Source organism: Artibeus jamaicensis, unplaced genomic scaffold (genome assembly GCF_021234435.1).
Source record: "Artibeus jamaicensis isolate MK-2021 breed Jamaican fruit bat unplaced genomic scaffold, CSHL_Jam_final contig_2259, whole genome shotgun sequence".
Classification (NCBI taxonomy): Eukaryota; Metazoa; Chordata; class Mammalia; order Chiroptera; family Phyllostomidae; genus Artibeus; species Artibeus jamaicensis.
Window position 1 is genome coordinate 9,099,238 of NW_026521468.1, and position 24,267 is coordinate 9,123,504.

The following is a 24,267-nucleotide window of genomic DNA, read 5'->3' on the forward strand; positions in this document are numbered from 1 at the left end:
ATACTATTTTTAAAAAATATCTTTTAAATTATTTATTTATTTATCTTTAGAGGGGAAGGGTTAGGGAGAGAAATATCAATGTATGGTTGCCTCTCGTGCGTCTCCTGCTGGGAACTGGCCTGCAACCCAGGCATGTGCCCTGACTGGGACTCAAACCATGATCCTTTGGTTCGCAGGCCCACGCTTAATCCGCTGAGCTACACCAGCCAGGGCTCCATTTCCTATACTAGTCTTAACCTCCCCTTATTTTGTATTTCGTTCTTATTCCCTGTATCTTTTCCCCCATTGCTCCTCTCTGCCTCCCTGCTGATAACCCTCCATGTGATCTCCATTTCTGTGATTCTGTTCTAGTTGTCTGCTTAGGTTTTTGGGGTTTTTTTTTAGGTTTGGTTGTTGCTAGTTGTGTTTGTTGAAATTTTACTGTTCATAGTTTTGATCTTTTTCATAGATAAGGCCCTTAACATTTCATATAATAAAGGCTTGGTGATGATGAACTCCTTTAACTTGACCTTGTCTGGGAAGCACTTTATCTGCCCTTCCATTCTAAATGAAAGCTTTGCTGGAGAGTCCTCTTGGCTGTAGGTCCTTGCCTTTCATAACTTCAAATACTTTTTTCCAGCCCCTTCTTGCCTGCAAGGTTCCTTCTGAGAAATCAGCTGACAGTCTTATGGGCTTACCTACTCCTTTGTAGGTAACTGCCTCCTTTTCTTTTGCTGCTTTTAGGATTCTCTCCTTCTCTTTAATCTTGGGTAATGTAATGATGTGCCTGGTGTGTGCTTCCTGGGGCCCAACTTCTTTGGGACTGAGATTCCTGGATTTCCTGGAAGTCTATCTCCTTTGCCAGATTGGAGAGGTTCTCCTTCATTATGTTTTCAAATAAGTTTTTAATTTCTTGCTCTTCCTCTTCCCCTTCTGGCACCACTATGATTCGGATATTGGAATGTTTAAAGTTGTCCCGTAGGTTCCTAAGCCTGTCCTCATTTTTTAAAAATTCTTTCTTCATTCTGTTCTGGTTGAATATTTATTTCTTCCTTCTAGTTCAAACTGTTGATTTGATTCCCAGTTTCCTTCCCATCACAGTTGGTTCCCTGTACATTTTCCTTTATTTCACTTTTCATAGCTTTCACTCTTTCCTGTATTTTGCGACCATGCTCAACCAATTCTGTGAGCATCCCGATTACCAGGATGTGCCTCTGATAGGTTGGCTGTCTCTTCATCACTTAGTTGTATTTTTTTCTGTAGCTTTGATCTTTTTCATTTGGGGCATTTTTTTTGTCTTCACGGTGCACTTGTTACGTAATAAGGGGCATAGCCTTAGGTATCCCCCAGGGCAGGACAACCGTCTTTGCTGCATTGTGGTGCTGTACGTGGGGGAGGGGTCCGAGAGGGAACAGTGCCACTTGCTCAGGTCTCAGCCACCTTTGTGTCACTTTCTCCGCTCCCCACAAGCAAACTGGGCCCTTGTGGCACTGATTCCCAGGTGGGTGGTTTGTGTACATTCTAGGGCCCTGTGCGTCTCTCCAATGGACTCTGCTGTGAGGCTGGGAGTTTCTCCCGCTGCCTCAACCCCCACAGGTTTTTACAGCCAGAAGCTTTGAAGCTTTATTTCCTTGAGCTGGAACCAGGGGGTGTGCTCCTGTCTCGCTCCCCAGTTGTTCCTCCGTTCGTCTGCACGTGAACGTCGGACTGCCCACTCCAGCAGCTGCTGCCTTGCCACGAGTCTTCTCCGCCACTCCTTCCAGTCTGGCTGAATGTTTCTTCTTTAACTCTTTGGTTGTCGGACTTCCATACAGTTGGATTTTCTGGCAGTTGCGGTTGGTTTTTGTTTTTAGATGTGTTGTTGCCCTTCTTTTGGTTTTTTTGAGGACAAAAAAAGACACACTGTGTCTGCCTATGCCTCCGTTTTAGATGGAAGTTTCCTCCTGATTTTTTATCCACTGCACTTGGGTGTGGGACCAACCTGTTCCACATCTGCACCCCTCCTGCCAGTCTGGATAGGTGTGGTTTCTTTAATTCCGTGGTTGTCAGACTCCCATTCAACTTGGTTTCTGCCGGTTCTGAGTGGTTGTTCTGTAGTTTAGTTGTAATGTTGATGTGGTTACAGTTACATTATACTGTAGTCTATTAAGTGTGCTAAAAAGAACTCTAAAAACAACGTACTGTACCTTAGAACAGGCCAATCCAGAGACAGAAAGCAGATGAGTGGTTACCAGGAGATGAGGTGGGAGGAAATGGGGAGTAATCTCTTAATAACTATGAGGTATTCTGGGGGGTGTGAGGAGGTTTTAAAACTAGAGGTGGGTTGTAGCTGCCCAACATGGCCAATGTACCCACCCACGTGCCACTTTATGGTGGCTCGATGTATGTTATGTGTTTCCTGAATAAAAACAAAGAAAACTTAAGGACTAGATGCCACTAGCAAATTTGACTGCATGTGGAAGGGAAGCTGCTGATGGGACCCCTGTCCTGTGTCCTCAGGACACGTGGGCAGCAGGCACCCGGAAGCCTTGGCAGCTTGTGTCAATTAAACCACTTGACTCAGCAACCTCAGCCCCTCACTCCGATAATTTATCCAAAACAAACCTATGATCACCAGCATATCCAAGTTTGGAGCCTTTTTTAGCATTTCCAGAATCTAGAAATGTGCCAGCTGCTCTCCTGACTGAAGGAATGAATGGACAGCCTGGGAGGTCTGGGCGCTGGGTGAGCTACTGACCCAGCAGCACAGGTGGCTGTCGGAGCCTCACTGCGGGGTCACACCCAGGCTCAGAAGCCTCTGTCCTCCCCGCCCAGCCAGGCTGCAGTGTCCCTCCTCCCCCTGGTGCCTGTGGGTGTGACCTCATTGGGAAACATGGTCTTTGCAGTTGTGCTCGGGTTAAGACAAAGCCATTAGCCTGGGCTCTGGTCCAGCAACCGTGTCTTCCGAAGAGGACGCTGGTCCCGCCCGCAGGGGGCAGAGGCCTGGGACAGACCTGTCCATGCCCCGAAGGGACCAATCCTGCCAACACCCGGGTGCCACTTCCAGCCTCCAGAGCTGGGAAGGGAGAACTTTCTGTTGTGCCAAGCAGCCCCGCGTGGAACGTCGTCACGGTGGCGCCAGATGTCCGTTACAACAGGCGGAGGGTCAGTGGTTACGCGGGGCTGGGGGCTCCCTTCATCTGACGACACTCCTAGAACGGTGCGCTCCCTGGAAAGAGTGTCTGTGAATTTTAAAAGAATTAAAAGCTCCAACGACCTCTTCCCCTTCGGGTGATCGGCACGTAGGCGCGTGTGCCAGTGCGGAGCTGAGCCGGTTTGGGGCAGCAGGACCACGTGGGCGACACCTGCAGACACTGTGCTCAGGGGAGGAAGCCAGGCACACGAGGTCGCTGTCGCATGATTTTGCTCTGCGGCTAAAATGTCCGCAAGGGGCCGCTCCACCGACAGAAAGGGGCGCGGAGAGCAGCGGCGCGGGTGGGTGCGTTTCGCCAGGCGACGACAGTTTTGCCCCGGAGAGGGTCGCGACGAGTGCTGAGCTGGCTCCTTGCGGTGGTTCTCGGGGCCACTTCCTGTGTCCAGGGGCTCGGCCTTGGTCCCGCGAGAACCCCGGTAACCTGACAGGAGACGGGAGACCGCAGACGCACCCCCGCCCTACCCCCAGGCTCCCCGGAGCCCAGCTCGCGCGCCCGGGCCCGCCCCGATGATGCCCCAGCCGGCGCTGTGTCCTGGTTGTGCCTACCACCGTGAAGGCGGCCTGTTCCCGAGTCCGTCAGCTTGGTGGGGTCGGTTGCCTTGGGGGAGCCCCCAGGCTGCGGGGCTCTTGCCCGGGTTCCCCACACGCGGAGACCCCCGCGCACCCCCTTTGCGGACGTTTGTCCAGGTGGAGGTGCACTCGGAAAAATATAAACTAGTGATTGTACGGACGTAGAGGACTCGCCTGCGCCCCTAACCAGTCGGGCCCTGGCGTCAGCGAGGGAGAGGAACCCACAAGGCGCAGGACACGTACCTAGGGCATGTGCCTGGAGCCCCTGGGGGAGGGGTTTGCTACGCGCATGCGTGACTGGCGGCCGCTCGCTGGCGCGCGGAGGCGCGGGGGAAGGCAAACCCGAGCTCGTCCCTGACCCCCACTGGATTCTGGGAGAGGCCTTCTGAAACGGAGCACGCAGGCGCAGTGGCGCTTGGTGGTTTCTCCTCTTCCCCGCAGGGGCTCTGTGCTCCGTCCCCTGGGAGGACCAACTCCGAAAGGTACGTGGAGCTGGGGTGCAACTGGACACGCACTGAGACCCCCACGCTCTCGGTACTTCCACTTCCGGTGGGAGAAGCGGTTCCCGGCGCAACATTTAACTGGCCGAGAGTGACGAGTGACGGTGATTTTTTTCTTTGGGTGTCTTACAAGGAACGGGCTGTGAGGCAGACGCTTGGTGTTATTTCCAGACCTTGGTGGTAACAGCACTGCGAACGGGTTTTTGCCGCTTTCCGTTCTCGCACCTACAAGTAGTTGTAAGGACATATTGTTGATGTCATCCCTTTCCTTCCCCCGTCGCCCAGGCGTGTCAGGCAGAAAGCTGCCATCAGACTCTCCTTTCCCACCGAACCCTGTCTTTGGAGGCCCGCCTGCTAGGCGGCGAGCACAGGGACGGTCAGCCCTGCTGGCTGGCTTTAGTAACAGGCGGACGACTCGCCCACCACGTGACAGCCAACACAAACAGCCATGCACAGAACTCTGCCCCTCTGCCCCAAGCGGGGGCTCAAAGGTCGGTCACCCTCATGCAGCGTGGTCGGGTGTCCTGGGGCCCTGGTTTCCACCCCGCCCAGCAGCCCCACGGCAGCGTCTATGACTCGACCTGCTTCTCAACACCAGGGGCTTGGAGTTGTAACATAATTCTTTTCCCTTGAGGGGTACAGAGTACAACAAAATTAGTCACTTTTATTTAAAAGAAACATTAAAAACAAGTGTGCAAAATTAAACTGCATGATTAAATACACATGAGGGAACATGCATACCTGACATTGAAACCCACATACAAAGTTAGTTGGTTACATGACAGTAAAAGAACAGGCAAAACGGACAACTTGCTGCAGCAGTTCTAAATGTTCGCAACGTGAACTGAAAACTGAACTAGGTTTCTTCAAAGGGAATTTAAGAAAATCAAATACAGACCTCAAGTAGCACGGACACTGGGGAGCCCACAACCTACTTTAGTGACTGCGTGTTAAGAACAGGGTGGGAGCTGCTCACCCTTGGGACAGCAGTGTGCGGCGCTGGGAGATGGGGAGGTTGAGACGGGCACCAAACCTGTCCCTTCACGTTCTCCACATCAGGTGACGCTGTCTTGTGACTGATTTTTAAAGTCTATGTGTGACTCTGCTCCCCGCACACACCAGGGAGGCTCAGTGTCACCAGCAGCTTTCCCAGAGACCCAGGCGAGGCTCACGTGCCCTGCCCACGGGTGGGCCTGGCACCGGCCTCAATGCCCACAGCCACCCCGGGAGACAGGACGCCGGCACTGGTGGGGGGGGGGCGGGCACTCGCGGCAGGCTGAGGGCCAAGACGCAGGGCTCCCGAGGGAGGGAACGGCCCACCTGTGCTCTGACCCAGCTGCATCTCTGCTTCAGGTTCAGATGGGAGACAATACCTCTCTCCTTCCCTAAGGCTGCTGCTGGTATTGCTACTCTTGAAAATCTGGCTGTAGCGTGAGAACTAACATCTACACATCTGTTCACTTCCCCATCACGGACTCAGTGAAAATAATGGAATCTGTTCCCAAAACAAACTTGGGTGTGTCCACCCTCGCACCCGCCCAGGCCCTCAGTCTGTGTGGCGTCCCGGTGCAGGTGCAGGAGCAGTAGGTCCGTACAGCGGCCATCACTGGTACACCACTGGTGACAAACCAGCGTCCGGCTCGGGCTCCTCAGAGCCACTTGAGTGTCCGTGGTGCCTCGATGATGATTCTCCCTTTAATACTGGAAACGCGAAGCCTTGCTGAGGAAAACAGACAACCGCATATGGCTTCGGGGCCAAGGTCCCCGGCAGTCCCTCCAGTCCATTACCCACAAGGCCCCAAGGGTGCCGGCACCAGCCCCAGGAGTCTGGGCGCACTCAGCACTTTGGGGGTTCTCAGTGGTGGGTGCTGACTGCTCTGCAGGTGCAGAGTCACAGCTTGTCATCGGTCATCTCTAGGAACTGTGCGTAGACATCTCGGATGCACTCCCCCTTGGGGTTGAACAGGAACTTGTAGTAGCTGCCGTCTGCACAAATTGCTGTGACAAAAAAAGGGCCATTTTACTCACGTTTCTTCCCATGAAGTTCAAAGCAAAAGGCTCTGTGCAGCCCAATGACCAGCGGCCCAGTAGAGCCCTGAGCAGCTAACTTATACTTGGATTTGTGGACAGCCAGGGGTTCCCCTTCCTGAGCCTGAATGTGGCCAAGAGTCCCAACTACTCTGGGAGTGTTGGTGATACAAAAACAAGCCCACTGACCTGCCCCCAGGATTCCCTGGGAAAGCCCAGAGGGTAGGGAGCTGCTCACATCCTGCGTGGCTGTGCAGCCCTGAGGGGGACGCACGGTGACCCCAGGAGGCAAGAAGGGGCCAGCGAGCTGGGTCAGCACAGACTGAGGGCAGGGGATCCAGCTGCGTCCGGGGGGACCACTCACCAATGACGGCGTTTGGCTCCGTTCCAAAGGCACAGATGCACGGAGAGCCCGAGGGCACCTGAAACTTGGAAAAGCTCCACTTGGAACTAAAGTATTTCGGAAGAAAACTGGCTGATGCCAAACTGTGGGGACAGGAAAAGAAGTCACCACGTTAAAACACAGCTCTCTCCAACACAGTCTCAGCCTTGCTCAAACTCTATTTCCACATGAAAAACCACGTCGTTACAAATAACTGTGTGAGAGCCCTTTGGCTGCAGGAGGCACAGGTTTCTGTGGCATGTCAGTTACTGATCTTCTGAACGCAGTGAACAGAGACGCCGCAGGAGTTCAGGACCAAGCCTGGACCCTCAACGGACGCTTCTGAAGGCACAAATGGTGGTGGTGGTGGGGGTTGTGATACCACGGTTTTAGTGTCAGACCGTCTGCTCTGGTTTCAACGGCTGAAACTATGCAGAAGACCCTACCCTGAAGCAACAGTTAGTCCCCTTCACACTGGGAAACCTACCTAGACTGTTTATTCCGCTTTGGATCTTCCGCGGCAAAAATGTGCACTGTGCCGTGGTCACTGGACACGCAGATGAGGGACGCGTCCTGATTGAAGTTAATGCTGCGGGGAAACCAGACGTGCTTGGGCTCCGTGCGGGAGCCGAGGAGCCCAGCCCCAGCCCTGACCCCGAGCTGCCACCTGCCAGCCTGCCCTTCCCGTTCCCGACAGCCAGTTAGGGGTCGTGACAGTCCCGCAGTGCTCCCCTCCCCAGGTGCACAGACTGGGCTGGATTCTGGGGACAGGGAAGGGCTCCCTGCGGACTGCTTCCTCCACATGCCACTCAGGTGAGAAAAGCTCCACCTCTCTGACTGCCCCGCCCCCGGGGGCGCCTCAGCTGGGCTGGGGAGGCACCTGCTCCACTGGGGGTGCCCTGAGAGCAGACCCACAGGAGAGGCGCTGGGCACCACGGCCTGCAGGCACACTCACGGACTTCACACTCAAGTCACTTTTTTTACACATGGACTCAAATGCTGCTCGGCAGCTACAGAGCCACAGGTGCCAAGAACGAAGCCCGGCCCGGGAGGGGTCCAGCCCTCCTGCGCCGCACACAGTGGGGGCTGGAGGCCGCACACAGTGGGGGCTGGAGGCCACCACACATGGAGAGCAGCCCAGTCCCTCAGAGAAGGCTCCAGCAGTGACCGCTGGGCCAACCAGGTCTCAACACACAGTAGGCTGGAGGGAACGTGAGGAGGGAGAATGGCCAATGCTGATCAATGCTCAAGCAGAGGGATGGGTTCACAGTCATAACGTTCTTTCCACTTTTGTGTATATCCCCATAATAGATGTTAAAACCAGTAATAATAAAATGAACTGAAGCTCAACCTCCCGCAGAGCAGGCCGCCTCCTGCCTGGGGGCGGGGGCCCTGGCCGGCCCCCCCGACACACAGGCCCACTCAAGGCGGCAGCCCACAGCAGCGGCCTCCTCTGGGGTGAGATGCTGGTCGTCCTTACCAATAAATGTTCGCTGCTTGAGACCCTCTTCGCAGCTCCTGGATTAAATGCCCTGATGAAGTATCAAATATTCTGATAAGGGTCCCCTTTGAAAAACAGTGAAGTGTTTCATTATCACAGATTCACAGCGTTGTAGTCAGTTCTCAGTGACTGACACTCACACACCCACAGCCTTCCCCCAGACCCCCCTCCCCGTCACCTAAACCCCGCTTCTCCCTCCGTCGTGCCCAGGAATGGGCTGCTGGCCCCGTCGTCCGACAGCTCTGGGCAGGGGCCGGGGGGCACGAGGGGCACTTCGGACCCTGGGCAGACGCCTGGGGAGCCACCCTCCCCCTCGAGTGCTGTCAGCTCTGTGTCTGGAGTGGCGGTGTCTGCAAGGGACTCCCGCGCACCAGAGAAAGGAGCACCGCTCAGGGCGAGGGGCTGCCGGACTGGCTACGTACGGCTGGTTTCCTGTGGAGCCCACGGTGTGGGGGTTGGGGGGCTACAGGAGGCACGTGGCCTCCGGGAGGGCAGGGCCACGCGCTCACTTTTTCAGACGCGGTTGCGATTCTCGTCCCCTGCAGGTTGAGGGCAATGCAGCTCAGGACGCCCTCGTGGGCGGGAATGTCCACAGGCGGCTTCTCGGTGCTGGCCAGGTCCACCAGCTGCACGTGGCCGGTGTGCGCGCCCGGGAAGGCCAGCAGGGAGTTGTTGCTGTTTGGGCACAGGACACAGAGGCCTAGACGGAGACAGCGGAGACCGTCAGGGACCTGGCCACCCTCTAAGCCTCTGCTCTCCCACAGGCAGGGCCTTGTCCCACCCGTGCCCCAGGCGCCGGCTCCCGAGGCACGAACGGTCAGGATTACTTGTGGGTCTCCCCTTCTGTCGGAATGCCAGAAAGGGTGTCACGGGGCCGAGCACAGCCACCTCCCACGAGACCGTCTGGTAACTGGGAACATTTCCTGAACGGTCACTTTGCCCAGTGTCCCTCCGCGGTGCCCGGCCCTGAGAACGCAGAGCTGTAGAACTACACGCGCGGCGGAGAGCGGAGGCCCGACGGCCGGGCTGCACGCGCTCCTCCGCCCACCCCGAGCGCGCACAAAGTCTCCCTCCGCGGGCTCTTTTGGAAGAAATAAACAAGCTGATACTAAAGTAAAGGCGAAAATCCTACAAGAGCCAAAAAATGTTTTGTAAAATAGGAACAAGATTGGAGGACTTACTGGAGCTACCTAGCTGCTAAAAATATTCTAAAGCTCCAGAAATCAAGGCAGCGTCATGTTGGCATAAGAATGGAAACACGGACCACTGGGAGAGAGTCAAGAGACCCCAGTTTGATGTCTTAACCGGAACACATAAAGAACTCTTAGACTCAGTAGTAAGGTAACAATTTTAAATCAGGCAAAAGACGTGAAACTACTTCACCATGACAATGCACAGACGGCAGTGACACCGTGGACGGGTGCTTGAGGGGCACCATAGCCACTCCCGCAGCAGCATCTGTAGGCAAAAGGCCGGTAACACCACGTGCTGGCAACCGGACCCCCACGCGTCACTGAGGGCACTGCAGCGCGACCAGCGTAGCAGGGCTGCTCCAGATGACATCGTTCGTGCTCGCAAGGGGACGCAGCAGCCCCGCTCCCCAGGGCACTGCTCAGGAGAAATGACTGTCCCTACAGAGGTCTGTGCGTCAGCATCCACAGCAGCTGCTGATCGTGATGGCTGAGAAAACTCGTGTGGACAAACGACTGTGGCCTACCTACCCGTCCCTCCCCGATTACTCAGCAACAAAAAGGAACAAAAGAACACTGCACGCGGAGGAACCCGAGAAACATTAAGCTCAAGAACAACACCGGCTGCAGCTGGAGAGGACGCAAGGGGCAGGCCCTCGCCGCTGGAGGACACTCACTGGGAGGCCGGGCTGCTCCGCCCTCACTGTGGTGGTCCGACACAACCTTCAACAACTGCTACCATTTTTCAAGTGATACATTCAAAATGAGTAAATTACACCTCGGGAAAGCTTGGAGAAAACGGAAGTTCTGGAAGGAAATTAAGCTGATAGCTGGAGTAATGAATGAGGTTCACCAAGAACACGCCCCCTTCGGGGAAATGAGAGAGACGCCCAGGCCCCAGCGGGGCTGGCAGCCGCCCTCGAAGGCCCTTGGGGGCCCCAGGACTCCCAGACTGCGGGGTCTGAGAGCCACTGCGCAGAGATGGCCTTTGGGGACAGAAGGATGAGCAAGTGGGGGAAGGGCCACCGGGGGAGGGGGAGGAGAAAGCGGGGGACCTCGGGTGCTTGGGCGCCTCAGGACCCCCCACCGCGAGCCCCTCAGACCAGCCAGCGGGTGACCAGGCCTCCTCGGACGCCTCACCTTTGGGGTTGTAGCAGGTCTCGAAGACGTGCAGCTGGTGGGGGTTGTGTGTGAAGGTGAAGACCTTGATCATGGAGTCCAGAACCACCACGACTCTGGAAGGGAGGGAGCAGTCAGCACTCTCCTCCCTGAAGCAAAACTCGAGCGTTTTGTGGCATCTGTTCCCGTCATTCCGAACCTTGCAAACTCCCACCACCGCAGCCAAAGGCACCAATCTCGCTCAGGTCGGGGGCCCTAGCAGGACAGGCCTTTGCAGCAGGGCCCCGGGAGCCGCCTGGGGCGTGGGCAGAGGTGGCCCCCACCTGTGCTGGGATGTGAAGGGATATCACCACCAACAGGCCCTCTGCTTTGAGAACCTTGTGGAACTCGGGGCAGAAAAACACTTCTGAGTGCCTCTGGACACGTCTGCGTAACTCAAGAGATGCCCGGGAGTGGGCTCCAGTCCTGGCACTGCTGAGGGTCCCTCCGTACTGCCAACACTGGGAGTGGCCAACCTAAGAACGAGGGGATGGCCTTGACCTTGTCCAGTGCCTCTGTCCTCCACAGCGGAGTGTAATGCGCAAAGCTTACCAGGTTCTATCCAGATCAGGCGCTGCCCTACCTTGCTACCTAGTGAGGAACCTTAACGAGTCTCCCAAACCCCAGAAAGCAAAGGCTGAGAAAGAAACTTGCTGTCATGACACCTTCCCCCCCAAGGAGTCTCCAAATTCCCCTTTACTGTCACACTGAAGACAGGTATTGAGGCAGCTTTTGGGGCGGCATGGCTCAAAACCTGTGTCCTCAGTCTGCACCTGCTGAGCGCGGACACCTCTCCTGAGACCGAGAGCCACTGAGGGCAGTGCCCGGCCAGCGCTGCTGCGCCTCTCCCAGGCCCACTGACCCTGGCCATTCAGTCACCCTCAGAAGCCAAGAAAGCCCCGCGCCTTCCGTGCAGCAATACAAATAAGCCTCTGTCCTTTTATCACAAACTGGAGCCATCACATTTCAATTTGTCATCTTCCCAAGCACTTCCTGCAACACACAAGCACGTCGGCCGTCTCCAGAAAAAGTGGCTCTTCCGCTTCCTGAAATCAGGTCCCCCACCTACCTGTCTCGCCGCAACTTGACTGCCTTGACCTCCGTGGAGAACTCTATCTCGATGACAGTCTTCTTCTTCAGGTCGTCCCAGATCATCACTGCGACACCAGAGAGACCCCGTGAGCACAGGGCCGGTGGCCCCGCACAGGCATCCCGCCCCAGTCGTCTGAGCAGCCGAGACGCAGCCGCCCTCCCACTCAGGACGCCCTGTGCCCATCCCAGCCATGTGTGCCCAGCACTCTCACACGTGCTGCACACGCTCACGCTCACACTCACACATGGGGTCTTCTCTGCTCCAGCAGCCCGTGCCCCGTGCTCAGGTGACTTCCCCACCCCTTGTGCTCCGGCCCGTCACTGACCCAAGGGAAGGCCCCACCATGAAGCCGGAAGCCTTGAGCCAGGGCTGGGACTTGGCACCTGGTCGTCCTCCTTCCCCCAAGCTCAGAAATGCCCCCCCCACCGCAGGACTTCACTGGGACGTGCCGAGGTCGCGCACGGACAGCCTCTGAGGTGGGCAGTGCTGACCAGCGGGGCCGGGGAAATGCGCGGGGGGTGCGGCGCGTCTCTCCCCTCTGCTCGCAGAGCCGCCCGTGCAGGCCGTAAGGAGGAGACGATCCCAGCGATCCCCACACCGAGGCCAATGCGAACCCTGAGGCCTAGTTCAGGTGTGACTTTTTTGCCAGGACAGACTAAGTGACCCAACACCCCAAATGAGCGAATTTAACAGCAGCCTACAAGAACTGCCAAGCTTGCTATTCAACACCATGAGGTTTATTCACTGCTGAAGAGGTTAATGGAGACGCATGGCTGCACAAAGATGAAGCAGAGAACTGTTTTCCTGCTCCAACCTTCCGACACCGGGCCCCCACCACCCGGGCCGAGGGCACCTCCGCTCCGGTCAGTGACTCGGAAGGAGGCTCCCTCTGGCCCCCCGGCCACCAAGGAGTTGCTGCCCCAACAAGGGCAGGCGGTGCACAGCACACAGAGCCCGCACGACCAGCGTTCACCTCCATTTTCAGAAATGCCTGGGAATGAGAGGGAGGCCCCAGCAGCAGTGCGAGTTCTCGCTCCCCGAAGATGAGGGACCGGACACACTGCCTGCATCGCAGGAGAAACCCTCAAGGCCTCAGGGCCGCCTCACTGCCACGCGCCAAACACTAAACGCACTGTCTTTAATGTGGCCCCTGACAGCAAACTTTTCTGTGTCTCCCTTACTTTATTTTTAAAGATTTATTTGTTTACTTTTAGCGATAGAGGAGGAGGGAGAGAGAAAGGGGGGAGAGAAACATCAGTGTGTGGTGGCCTCTTGCACGCCCCAGACTGGGGTACCTGGCCTGCAACCCAGGCATGTACCCTGACTGGGAATCAAACCGATGACCTTGGGTTCACAGGTTGGCGCTCAGTGCACTGAGCTACACTAGCCAGGGCCCTCCCTTACTTAGAAAGAGGCGGACCCTCTACACAGTAATGTCTTTAACCGCGCCCTCCCCCCAAAGTAACACCCTTACAACTAGAGCCACGTTGGTTTTCATGCTTCGTGGCGAATGCATTCCCGTCTCTGAGTCAGTGGCTCTGCAGGAAAGATAACCTCCCTCCGCCCTGCTTTAAAATAAACTTATGACCTTTACGAAGCTGGCCCACAGCAGAGCACCCAGAACAAAACAGGGTCCCCAGGCACAGGAGCATCAGAGACCAGGCACTCTTTCTGGAGGCTTCTTTCCCAGGGGCCAGTCCTTCACACTTCACAGGCCCACAGGGAGATCGAAGGGCCACAGACACAAGGATGTGCCACAGACTCCAAGACACAAGCACAGGTGAGACTCGACTGTGAGGCACACGGCGACCTTACCTTTGTTGGGAGGGTATTTTGGTTTTTTCCCACCACCAACTAATGCTAAATAGTTGCAGCGGAATAACATTTCGACATGGCCAACTCCTCCTTCCAGAAACTCTGAAATGATATGAAAAAGAGGTTAGTATGCCCACTTCACAATTTTACAAAAGAGGAGAAAAAGAGGTGAACGTCACAACTGGCACTGGACTCGTGCTCAGCAGCTCAGGGCATCTGAGTGCGGTCAGAATCGAGAGTGGTGACGGGCGGGAGGACGGGTCAGCTCGTGCTCCAGACCGTCCCGCACCCGCCACCGGTTCCCTGTGCGAGTGCCGAGCACACAGCACCCTAAGGCCTACACCCCCGTTTTAAGGGGTAGCCAAGTCTGTAGGCAGAGAAGCAAGCCAAATGGTTTAGTGCAAAACCCGAGTTTTTTAAACAACCATTTGACCACATCTTCCCCCGAAGCTGGCAGTGCTCAATGGTGCGCATGCACGAGTGAGTCTGAGGGAGATAAACGCCAGCAGATTCTCCGAGGACACGAGCCCCCATGAGGAGCCCCAGCAGGGCCTTCTCCATCTCCCCAGCCTCGGGCCCTTGGGACAGGCAGGGCACAGCCAAGGGCCAGTGAGGAAGCAGCTTCTAGAAGTCAGCGGCTGGCCCAAGAACCAACTTCTACCTGTGTGGTTGTAGCTGTACAAGTTGATTCCAAACTTCATCAGGTTACTCCATGAAAAATTTAAAACTCAGGCCTAGTAGAAACCCTAGTACTAAATATTCCATATTATCCCTAATGGAAACAGTTTTTCTTTCAAATAATTTAATAGTCCTCTAACACAGGCTACCTCAGAGTAATTCTGGCTCAAACAGGATACGGCCCCAATCCAATTCCAAACGAGTACAACGGTTCCCCTCTCTGCCAGGTGTACGGCTTCAGGCCTGGAACCCCCGGGCTCCTTCACCCTGCAGCGCAGGACACCGCTGCAGTGCTGCGGACACCGCCCTGGTTCCCACGCCCCAGCAGCAGGGAGACTGTCTGCCAGCTAACACCGGGCCTTGGCTGACAGACTGGCGGAGGCCAGAGCTCAGGAGCACGTCTGATAACCTGCTAGTCAACGGGAGCAGACCCCCACCACCGGGGAAAGGATACCGTCTTCAACAGAGACCCCCGGGAAAACCAGATGTCCACCTGCAAAGCATGAGGTTGGGCCCTGAACTTACACCGTGTGTGAAAACTAACTGAAAATGGGATAAAGACCGAAACGTACGCCATGACACAAAACGACAAAACTCCTAGAGGAAGAGCGGTGAGACCACCATGACTCTGGATGTGGCGATGCCTTCCTGAATATGACGTCAAAAGCACAGGCAACAAAAGCAAAAACAGACAGATGGGATGACAGTGCACTCAAAACCCTCTGTGCCTCAAAGGACATAATCAACAAGGTGAGAAAGTGACCTGGAGGGCGGAAGAGAGACCTGCAGCCCGTGCGCCTGACCAGGGTGAGTGCGTAGAATGTGAACAGAATTCCTGCGACGCGACACCAACAGACACCAAACAACCCGACGGGAAAACGGGCCCAGGACCTGGGCAGACACTTCCCCAAAGATGACAAGTGCGTCCACATACACGAGAGAAGGGGCCCCACAACACTGTGCATCCGAGAAAGGCCAGCAAGCCACCAGGAGGCACCTGGCACCTCACAGCCACTAGGGCGGCCGCGTTTGCAGCAGAAAATCGTGAGTGTGGACAAAGGTGTGGAGAAGCAGGAGGCCCGCGCACTGGGGGCACAGCTGCTACCGCGGACAGTACGGCGAGTCTCTGAAAGTTAAAACTGGGCCCCGGCTGGTTGGACTGTCACCCCACACACCAGAAGGCTACGGGTTCAACCCTGGTCGGGCATGTACAGGAGGGAACCAATAGATGCTTTTCTCTCTCTCACCCTTCCACTCTTCCTAAAATAAATAAACACATATCTTTAAAATTTTTTGAAGATTAAAAATAGGGCCCTGGCCGGGTGGCTCAGCTAGTTCCTATACACTGAGGTTGCAAGTTAGATCCCTGGTCAGGGCACATGCACCACACGACCGATAAATGCGTAAATAAAGGGAACAACAAATGGGTGCTCCCCTCTCTCTCTAAAAAAATCTATTTAAAAAGTTAAAAACAGAGCCATGACATACCCAGCAATCCCACTTCTTAGCACAGTTTTCAAAAGAAGTGAAAGGTCTCGAAGAGACCACCTCACGCCCATGTTTATACAGCCTCACTCCCCACAGCCACAAGGGAGAAGCAACCCACGCCTGCAGAGGCATGAACAACACGCGGTCTCGCCACAGGACGAATTCTGTGCAGCCTTAGAAAGGGAGGACTTTCTGGCAAACGGCACAGTGCAGGTGAGGCTCGCAGACATCGTGCCCAGTGAGATCAGACAGCGACAAAGGGACAAACACCGTCCGCTTTGCCACAGCCCAGCAATCAGCTCACTCCCCTCCATCGCATGTGCCTCCCTTTATCTCCAGCCCGATGTGTGGGGGGCGACCACCTGGGGTGGGAGGCCCACACGGCCCTATGAAGTTGGATGTAACGAGGAGCGTCGGTGCGGGCCAGCCCCGGGCACTGTCAGCCAGGCAGGTGGCTGGGCAGGCCGAGCCGGGAGCTGTGCCCAAAGAGGCCGCCTCTCACTTCCGGGCACCTGGTGTGGCTCAGCAAGGTCCCTGCCCAGCCTGTTCCTCAGTGGATCCCCAGCCCCTGGTGCAGCCCCCAAGGCCAGAAGATGCCTGACCACCACCCCAGGGGCTCACCTCCACCTTGGTCACGTGAGATCCCCTTAGTCCCTGCTCCCTGTGCACCGTGGAAAGTGCACCGTCAAGAATCTTAGCAGCAAACCCGCAAGCTGAGTTCACGCTGCAGCGCAGCAACAGCCAACCTCTAACTGACCTGTGCAAGGGCTCTGCGTTTATGGCAAACTTCTCTTCGCTGTGGGAAACAGTTAATATGCTAACCACCTCTGTAACTCCTAAATTTCCAGAATTTAGGTACAAAATATCAAAATAACTTGTAACTACTTGTCTGTATAAAGCAGCGTTGTCTTAACTCACTACGTAACCGCCACAGAAGGAACGGCAGATGGTGGGCAGCTAACTGCAGTCTCCCAGCCCACCTCCAGCAAACCGACTATGACCCCACTGCTCCTCTTCTAGCTCGTCCATCTCTGCAGTCACCTTGGGAGGCTGGTTACCCTCATCTTACGTAAAGGAACTGAGGCCAAGGGAAGGTGAAAAACTTGCCCAAGCTCGCACAGCAACCTGGGAAGGGCCAGGGCCAAGATCGGGGTCTAAGCAGTGCGGGTCTCGAGTCTGGGCTTTCACTGCCAGGTTGTGCGTCGTCTTCGAGTGCATGGGAGTCGGAGCTCAGCTTATAAATCGCACGCCCACGTGCACAGCACCACTGACTGGTTCACACACAAGCGCTTCATTTGACAAAGAGATTCCAATAAAAAAAAAAACAAACCCTGAAAACCTCTGAGGTCAACCTCCGAGAGTTTGTCAACTGCTGTGCCCAAGAACTTCTGAAACGGGCAATGCCCGACTCCAAAGTCGGGGGCACTGCTCTCTCTTTCCTTATTCTATCGAATGAAAAATGGTAACAGCCGACGACACAACAATAGCCATCCGGTGTGAATGAAATCAAAATCATATTTATTTTTTTGTCAGATTGGCAAGAAATACATAGGGTCTGGCAGAAGTAACTCCTGATAGAATGTGGCTGGTGTAATCATTCATAGTTCTAATTTGAACATGTCACCTGCAATGCCACGTGGTGTGCCTGAGTGTGAGAGGGTATGTTACAGAGTCACAAGTGTACGAACTGGTAGTAAAAAGGGGTGTTGTTGGTGCCAGCCCTGTGCCCTGGTGCACCGCACAATCTGAGCAACCAGCCTCCGTGTGCGTGGGACGAGAGCCGCCGGTGGAGGGTGGAAGGGGCTGTTCAGTGGGTGGGGCACCAGACTGCAGTGACCTCCTCTCACAGATGAGGGACTTCCAGCATCAGAACACACAACCCATACACTGGATAAAAAACAGGACCACAAGTGCAGGAAGAAAGAGGGTGTTTCTCGCTTTCTACAGTTCACCTGAGACTGGTCCCTCCACTGGCAGTGCCGGATTCTCCCGGCAGGACCAGGAAACACTAAAAGCTTAAGAAAAATATATACGAGAAAAAAACCCAAACTGAACAAATTCTATTGGCAAACTCAACATTTTTCCCTGTCAAATGAGAAAACTACCACCATCATTTTATGTTACTAACAGAGCTCCTGCTTCTAGCTTGTATTCCCTGAAAACAACTTTACTGCCACAAGTAACTTTACTGCCACAAGTAACGTTACGACAGTGCGGCCGCTTGCCGGAGTGAGGAGTCCTGTCCGCTGGGGTTAAACACGCCGTCTGAGCTCTCCGCCACTGCACAGCCACCGGAAGAGTGAAAACCGCCCAGCCCACTCTCCTCGTCCTCCCACCGGGGAGACAGACACTTCAGAGTGGGGTTTGCTGGGGAGATGCCCGGTGCCTGCTGAGCCGCAGCTGTGTCCTGGCCCTGCACAGGGTGAGCGCCCCGCCCGCAGAGGTGCAGCGGAAGGGAGAGCACAGCTCCGTCCACGGGAACAGACGACCACGAGCCCTGTTTCCTTCTCAAACCAGCTGCCCCCCTGCCTCCACCTGCAGGGCAGAGCTCGGACTCTGAGGGCTGGGAAAGGAGCGGAGCGGAACCCTGAAACTCTGGTTACTTCTTACCTTGTTTCTCTTTTTCCTTCAGTGGATCGGTGTTATAGACTCGGAATCCATTTTCCATCCCACAGGCAAAGCACCCTGAAGTGAAAGAGACACATTAATCAGCTCCCTGGGGTCTCCACCCAGGACCCCAGGCCTACAGTGGCAAAGCAACGGGTCCAGAGAAGGTGGCCTCTCCTGAGAGCACCTGCAGACGCCCAGAGCACGCGGACACGGTGCGCACGCCACACCACACCACTCTCCCGGCACGGTGCGTGCCACTCTCCCGGCACGGTGCACACCACTCTCCCGGCACGGCACCGCACGGCAGTGTGGTTTGCTGTCCGCCATGGGAGGGAGCCCCTGGAGCCGCTCACTCCCACCTCCCACGCAGGGCCCTTCCGGGGGCTCCCGTGGGCGAGGCTCCACTTCAAGTACTTCATTCCAGTGAGAGGGGCTCACTGCGGACCTGCACGGGCCCCTGTGCATTTCTGTCAACACGTGTCTCTAACAGTCACCGCAGGCTTTCTAGTTCCAAACACCTCCGAGTACCGTGTCAGGGACCAAGTCACAGAGAGAAAACAGCAAACAGGGAAGTGCACGTGTCCTGCAGGAGCATCGCAGCAGGACAGACAGAGCAGGCTGGGGAGGGAGCAAAGGCCTGCCACAGCACAGTCTCCCACAAGGCGGGTGTGAGGACTCCTGTGACCGCACTCCCACCTGCGAAGAATCCCAACTCCTTAAATCCCTGCTGTGGTCACCAGGAGGGACCTGGGACACCATGTCCAAGTCATACACCAGGTTACCAATTAAAAGCACCGTGCCCTGGCTGGTGTGGATCACTGGACTGAGTGCTGGCCTGCCAACCGAAAAGTTGCTGGTCTGATTCCCAGTCAGGGCACAGGCCTGGACTGCAGGCCCCCAACAGAGGGCACGCGAGAGGCACCCACACACTGATGATCTCTCCCTTTCTTTCTCCCTCCCTTCCCCTCTCTCTAAAAGTAAATAAAAATTAGGGAAACACTTTTAAAAAGCACCATAAGGAACTCAAGAAAGCACCCCAGTTTCAAGACAATCCTGTACCCTGTACTTTGTTTGCTGCGAGTGGGACCCAAAACCCCACTAATCTTAAACACGACCAGGCCCAGCGGCTGGTCCACACAAAACTTGTGGCTGGAGGGGAGACCAAGCCTCCGACTCTTGCTCACGAGGCCACGCAGAGCCTCCCAGCGACGCACAGCTGGTGGCAGCGCTGGGGCCTCTTCCACGCTCATCACTGGCTCCCAGCTCTGGAACCGCGTCACCCCATGCTGGCTGCCGCCCTTCCAAAGTGGAACTCAGGCTCACGCTCTTTTGTGCAAGTTACTTATAAACCTGCAGCACATGTGATTTAAGGACAAGGACATCGACCTGTGGCCCATGCTGTGCAGTAAACGCTGAGCTCTGAAATGCTCCTTGTCGGGGCCTGGAGTCGGAGACTCACTCAGAAGTGCCTTGTTACTTATTATCTCTTAACATACTCTGAGTTACAACTCCCGCTTTGTGTGACTGAAACCCGTCATCTGGACAGAGAGAGCAGACTTCACTCCTGGAAAATACAGAGACAGGAGTCAAATCTTTCCCCATCTCGCACAATTATTACAGCTTCCCCAAGTTTTAAGCCTGCATCTATCTTATTTGCTTTACCAGAACACATACACTTCTTACAAGACTTGTATAAAAATATACAAATAATTGCTACAAACCCAGAAGGAAAAGGCAGACAACCCGAGAGAAAAACGAGCAAAGGAGCTGGGCGTTTCACAACAGAGAATGTCCAAATCGTCGGTAAAAGTAAAGAACCGGGGGAACGCCGAAACAATCTCAAACACACCACGACACGGGCCACTGCCCACCTGCCACCCTGAGGGTCAACATGGAGCCTGAGGTGGGCGGGTGTGGAGCCAGGGGACTCAGCCCGATGGGGCGGGGGACCACACACCCACCTCGGGACACTGGCGGCACTGTCTCCTCCAGGAATGACAACACCTGTTCGCCAGAGGACACGTATCAGGACCTCGCAGTGGCACTGGGACACTCGGAGTAGCCACAGGCTGGAACCGACCCAAATGCCCACAGACTAGAGTGAGTGGTAGCGATACAGTCACATGAAGAGACACTACACACCAAGAATGACCTGCGACTACACTCGGCAGTGAGGGGAGGAGTCTCACAAACACGGTGCCACATAAAAAAGGCAGACGCAGAAACAAAGTGCTCTTGGTGGCAAAACCACTCTGCGCCACTGGAAGCCACAGTGAGTGGAAGGAGCCCAGGTAGCCGGTGTGTCCAGTGTCTCAGCCTGCACTCTCGACACCCCGCACTCTTCTGTAAGTGCAGCAGACGGCGACACAAAGCGGAAAGGCTGGAAACCACTTTCTGAGGAGGCTACGCATCGTGCTTGCTGTTTTTTTAAACTGATTTTACTTGGTTATTATATGAAATGTGGCATTCACCTTCACATCCTTGCTATTTTAACAAAACATTTTCCAGAAAAACACTGAGCCCAACAGCCGGCAGCCGTGCACACCCCTGGGCAGCTGGCCATGCAAGAGCAGAGGACACGGGAACCACAGAGGGCGCTCTTCCCTACCGGGAGGACCTGCAGTCCACGCACGGCGCCCCCGCACCCACAGGGGAGAACTACAGCGAAGCAGCCCAGAGTCAGTGTGCGGCCTCAGGGCTCAGTCCTGGCCGCACAGGCCAGTGCCCGGACGGTGTAGCCCGGACGGTGTAGACAGAAGTGCAGGCAGCCAGGCCCCAGACCACAAGCACCAACTCTTAGGGTCCTGACGGCCCCAGCCAAGGCTGCCTCTGAAAAAAGACCAGTCAAAACCTTAAATAATTTAAAATCATGAGCAAATGCCCTTTTAAAAATCGTCCTGGCTGGCATGGTTCAGTGGACTGAGCACTGGCCTGAGGATCAAAGGGTCACCAGTTTGATTCCCAGTCAGGGCACACACCTGGGTTGTGGGCCAGGTCCCCAGTAGGGGGCTTGTGAGAGACTCCCACACATGGATGTTTCCCAGTCTTTCTCCCTCTTCTCCCTTCTCTCTAAAATAAATAAATAAATAAAATTATTTCTAAGCCTAAAATTGCAATAAGTATTAAAAACGCTGAGTGAAAATTAAAAATCAAAAAAGAAAAATTAAAAATCAGTGTAAGTAAAAACAAAATGTAAAAAAATCAATCACGTGGCAGAAAATTACAAGACAGTAACCTAAGGTAACCTCAAGCTTAAGTATAAAACCACATTTCTTGTGTTTTTAAAAAACACTGTGAGCTTTACTTATAATTTCTTACAATGAAATGAGCCGGTTTTACAAAAGACTATTTTTCAGACAATTGAAACATGTCTATTTAAAAGCCAAAGCTGTACTTTTAGTCTTTTAAAGTCTTTAATAAGATATTATAAAAACATAAACTTCACTGATTTCTTAAGTCATTAGCATCATTTGAGTCACAATTATTACACTAAAACTTAATACAAAAACTCCTCCTTTGGTGTTCAGGCAGGCAGGTAGGTATATAAGAATGATTTTCTTGCATTAAATGTCTGCAAGTCAGTAAGCTTTTCGCTTTTGAGTGTTTTTTAATTTTTTTCTTTCATTGATTCTAGAGAGAAGGGAGTAGAGAAAGAGGGAGAGAGAGAGAAGTATTGATGGGCCTCTTACCTGCAACCCAGGCAGGTGCCCCAACCAGCGATTGAACCCACAAGCCTTTCGGTTTGCAGGATGTCACCCTAGCTACTGAGCGCACGGCCAGGGCCTGAGTGTTTTCCTTAGCTACTTATGGGGCCCTTGTGGTCAGCCAGACCCCTCTTTTCATTGAACGCGTTTTTATTAAGGAGTTGTTATATCACCGTTAACTTATTGAGTTCTCAATTACAAAAACTTATTAAAAAACCCACTGGTCTTCTCCTGGTTATCTAAGCCCAAAACGTTCAGCCACAAATTACTGCCCAATGTCCAACATCTGGACCCAAACGGGTCCGCACTTGCCATCACCTTCTTCCCCACCCCCTCCTGCTTTCCACCGTCCGTCTCACCACGGCCTCCTCCGGGAGGCCAAGGGCCAGGAGTGAACCTACTTCGATCTCGCACACCTCCGCCCCCAGCTCGTTGGTCCCCGATGCCCGCGAGATCTGCCTCGACACAGGCGCAGCGCAAGCAATCACCGCGCCGTCCTGAAGAGCCCGCTCTGATTCTCTCCAAAACGAAGCTGCCGAAGCCAGCCGGGAAGAGCGCCTTCTCTCCTGGAACGGCAGCTGCCAGCCCTTGTCCTCCCGAAATGAAGCCCAGTCGGCCCGCAGCGGAGACGCGACTCCAGAGCCCAGGCCCTGCGGGCCTCGCCAGAGCAGTTTAAATCAAAATGCGAGGAAAAAAAAAATACGATTTTCCTCTCTGGCACTCAGCTGTCAACTTCTAAACACACACACACACACACACACACCCCCACCCCCCGGGAGGAGAAGGTGTTCCTTCAGTGACATTTTCTGATTAAGACCAACAAAAAGACACCCAACCGGGGCCGCGAGAATGCTCAATATAAAGTGTAAGGAGGGGCCGGGGCCCGCGCAGCTCCGCGGGCAGGAGCGTCCTCCCGCGACCGCAAGGTGGCGGCTCGATCCCAGCCGGGGCCCGCGCTTGGGTCGCGGTTCGATGCCCTGTCCGCGCTCGTTCCTGCGGCCGCCAAACAACTGCGCTCGGGGGAATCTGAGATCTTCCCCAAGGCGTCTGCTATCAGCCTGGCTCAAACAAACTCTCGTAGAAGTTAAAAAAAAAAAAGTGGGAGTAAGCAGCTGGCTAGAAAGGGCAGCGGTTTTTAACAAAATGCAGCCAATTTGGTAAAGTTCCCTAACGAGCGCAGGGGGGGGGGGGACGAGTTTTGAGGAAGACCCGAAGACGTGCCATGTTAAGAATCCGATTACGGTCAAATCCAGGTGGGAGTCCACGGGCCCGGAAGGCCGGCCCGCGCGGCCCAGAGCGGGGTCCCGCTAGACTCGCGCGGGTAGCCCTAAGCAGGGGCTCTGAGCAGAGCGCGGCCGGGAGGGGGCGGCCGGACAGGCAGCAGCCGCCGCCCCGAGGGTCGCGAAAGGCCGGGAGGGAGGGATCCACTGCGGCCCGCATACCGGCTGGGAGTGAGAGCGGCGGCGTAAGGGCGGGGCGCGGAGCCAGGCCAGGCACACCCCGGGGCGGCCCGGGCGAGTGGGGGACTCCGGGAGAAGAGGCCCGCCGGCCGGGGGCTCCGGGGGCTCCGGGGGCTCCGGGGGCTCCGGGGGCGGGGCCGGGCGCGCTCACCGTGGTCCTGGTTGAAGCCGGCGTAGAGCAACCCGTTGCCATGCGGGTTGCACGGCAGGAGATTCATGGCGCCGCCAGGGAGGGTCTCCGCTCGTCAGCGCCGCATACCGCTCAGGGTGGCCCGACGCGGGTCCGGTCAGGCCGCCTCCGAGGCCGCCGCGGCAGGAAGCTAGCGGCGGACGTGCTGCGTGCGTACGTGAGTGCGTGCGTGCGCTCAGCAATGGAGCTGCCCAGCGCCGAAGAAATCCACCCGGTTGGCCAGGGCTGGGAGGGGGCGCGGAGAGCGTCCCGTGCGTGGGGAGGGGCCTGGGCAGGGGGGTGGGGCCTGGGCAGGGGGGTGGGGCCTGGGCAGGGGGTGGGGCCTGGGCAGAGGGGTGGGGCCTGGGCAGAGGGGTGGGGCCTGGGCAGAGGGGTGGGACCTGGGCGGAAGGGGTACATCTGCCAGGTGAGAGGAGTCCCTGAGGGTAGCGCTTCAGTGGGGCGGAGGGGAGCTAGGGAGAGGGGGAGTCGAAGTGGTGGCCGTGTCCCTGGCCCTTCAGAGCAGGCAGGGCCCGGAGCCCCCGGAAATCACACGCCCCATTGTAACCCCGTTTTCTGGAAGAAGACGGAAAACGTGACTCACCTGACCCCCATTCCTGGGAGCCAACGGCCCATTCTCCCTTCTGGAGGGTACACTAGGGTTTGAGCCAGTGTGTTGGTTTGTCATTACATATTTCCATATTCAAACCCAACTTTCTTTTTTTAAATATATTTTATTAATTATGCCA

General features: G+C 55.5%; 1 protein-coding gene across 2 annotated transcripts; it reads right to left on the bottom strand.

Annotated features, from left to right (window-relative positions):
- Positions 1-4,886: 4,886 nt before the first annotated feature.
- Positions 4,887-23,706, bottom strand: WDR45B (WD repeat domain 45B). 2 transcript variants are annotated; one of them, XM_037157912.2, is made up of 10 exons: positions 23,501-23,706; positions 18,186-18,260; positions 13,410-13,511; positions 11,571-11,658; positions 10,484-10,578; positions 8,663-8,853; positions 8,133-8,218; positions 7,140-7,241; positions 6,635-6,756; positions 4,887-6,240 (listed from the first exon to the last, which is right to left on the bottom strand). In XM_037157912.2, the coding sequence occupies exons 1-10, from the start codon at positions 23,565-23,567 to the stop codon at positions 6,134-6,136; spliced, it is 1,035 nt and encodes a 344-aa protein (XP_037013807.1). In that variant the 5' UTR covers positions 23,568-23,706; the 3' UTR covers positions 4,887-6,133. The 2 variants fall into 2 exon arrangements, with proteins under 2 accessions (XP_037013807.1, XP_037013808.1); XM_037157913.2 differs by lacking the exon at positions 23,501-23,706 and adding an exon at positions 20,147-20,245.
- Between the last annotated feature and the right edge of the window lie 561 nt (positions 23,707-24,267).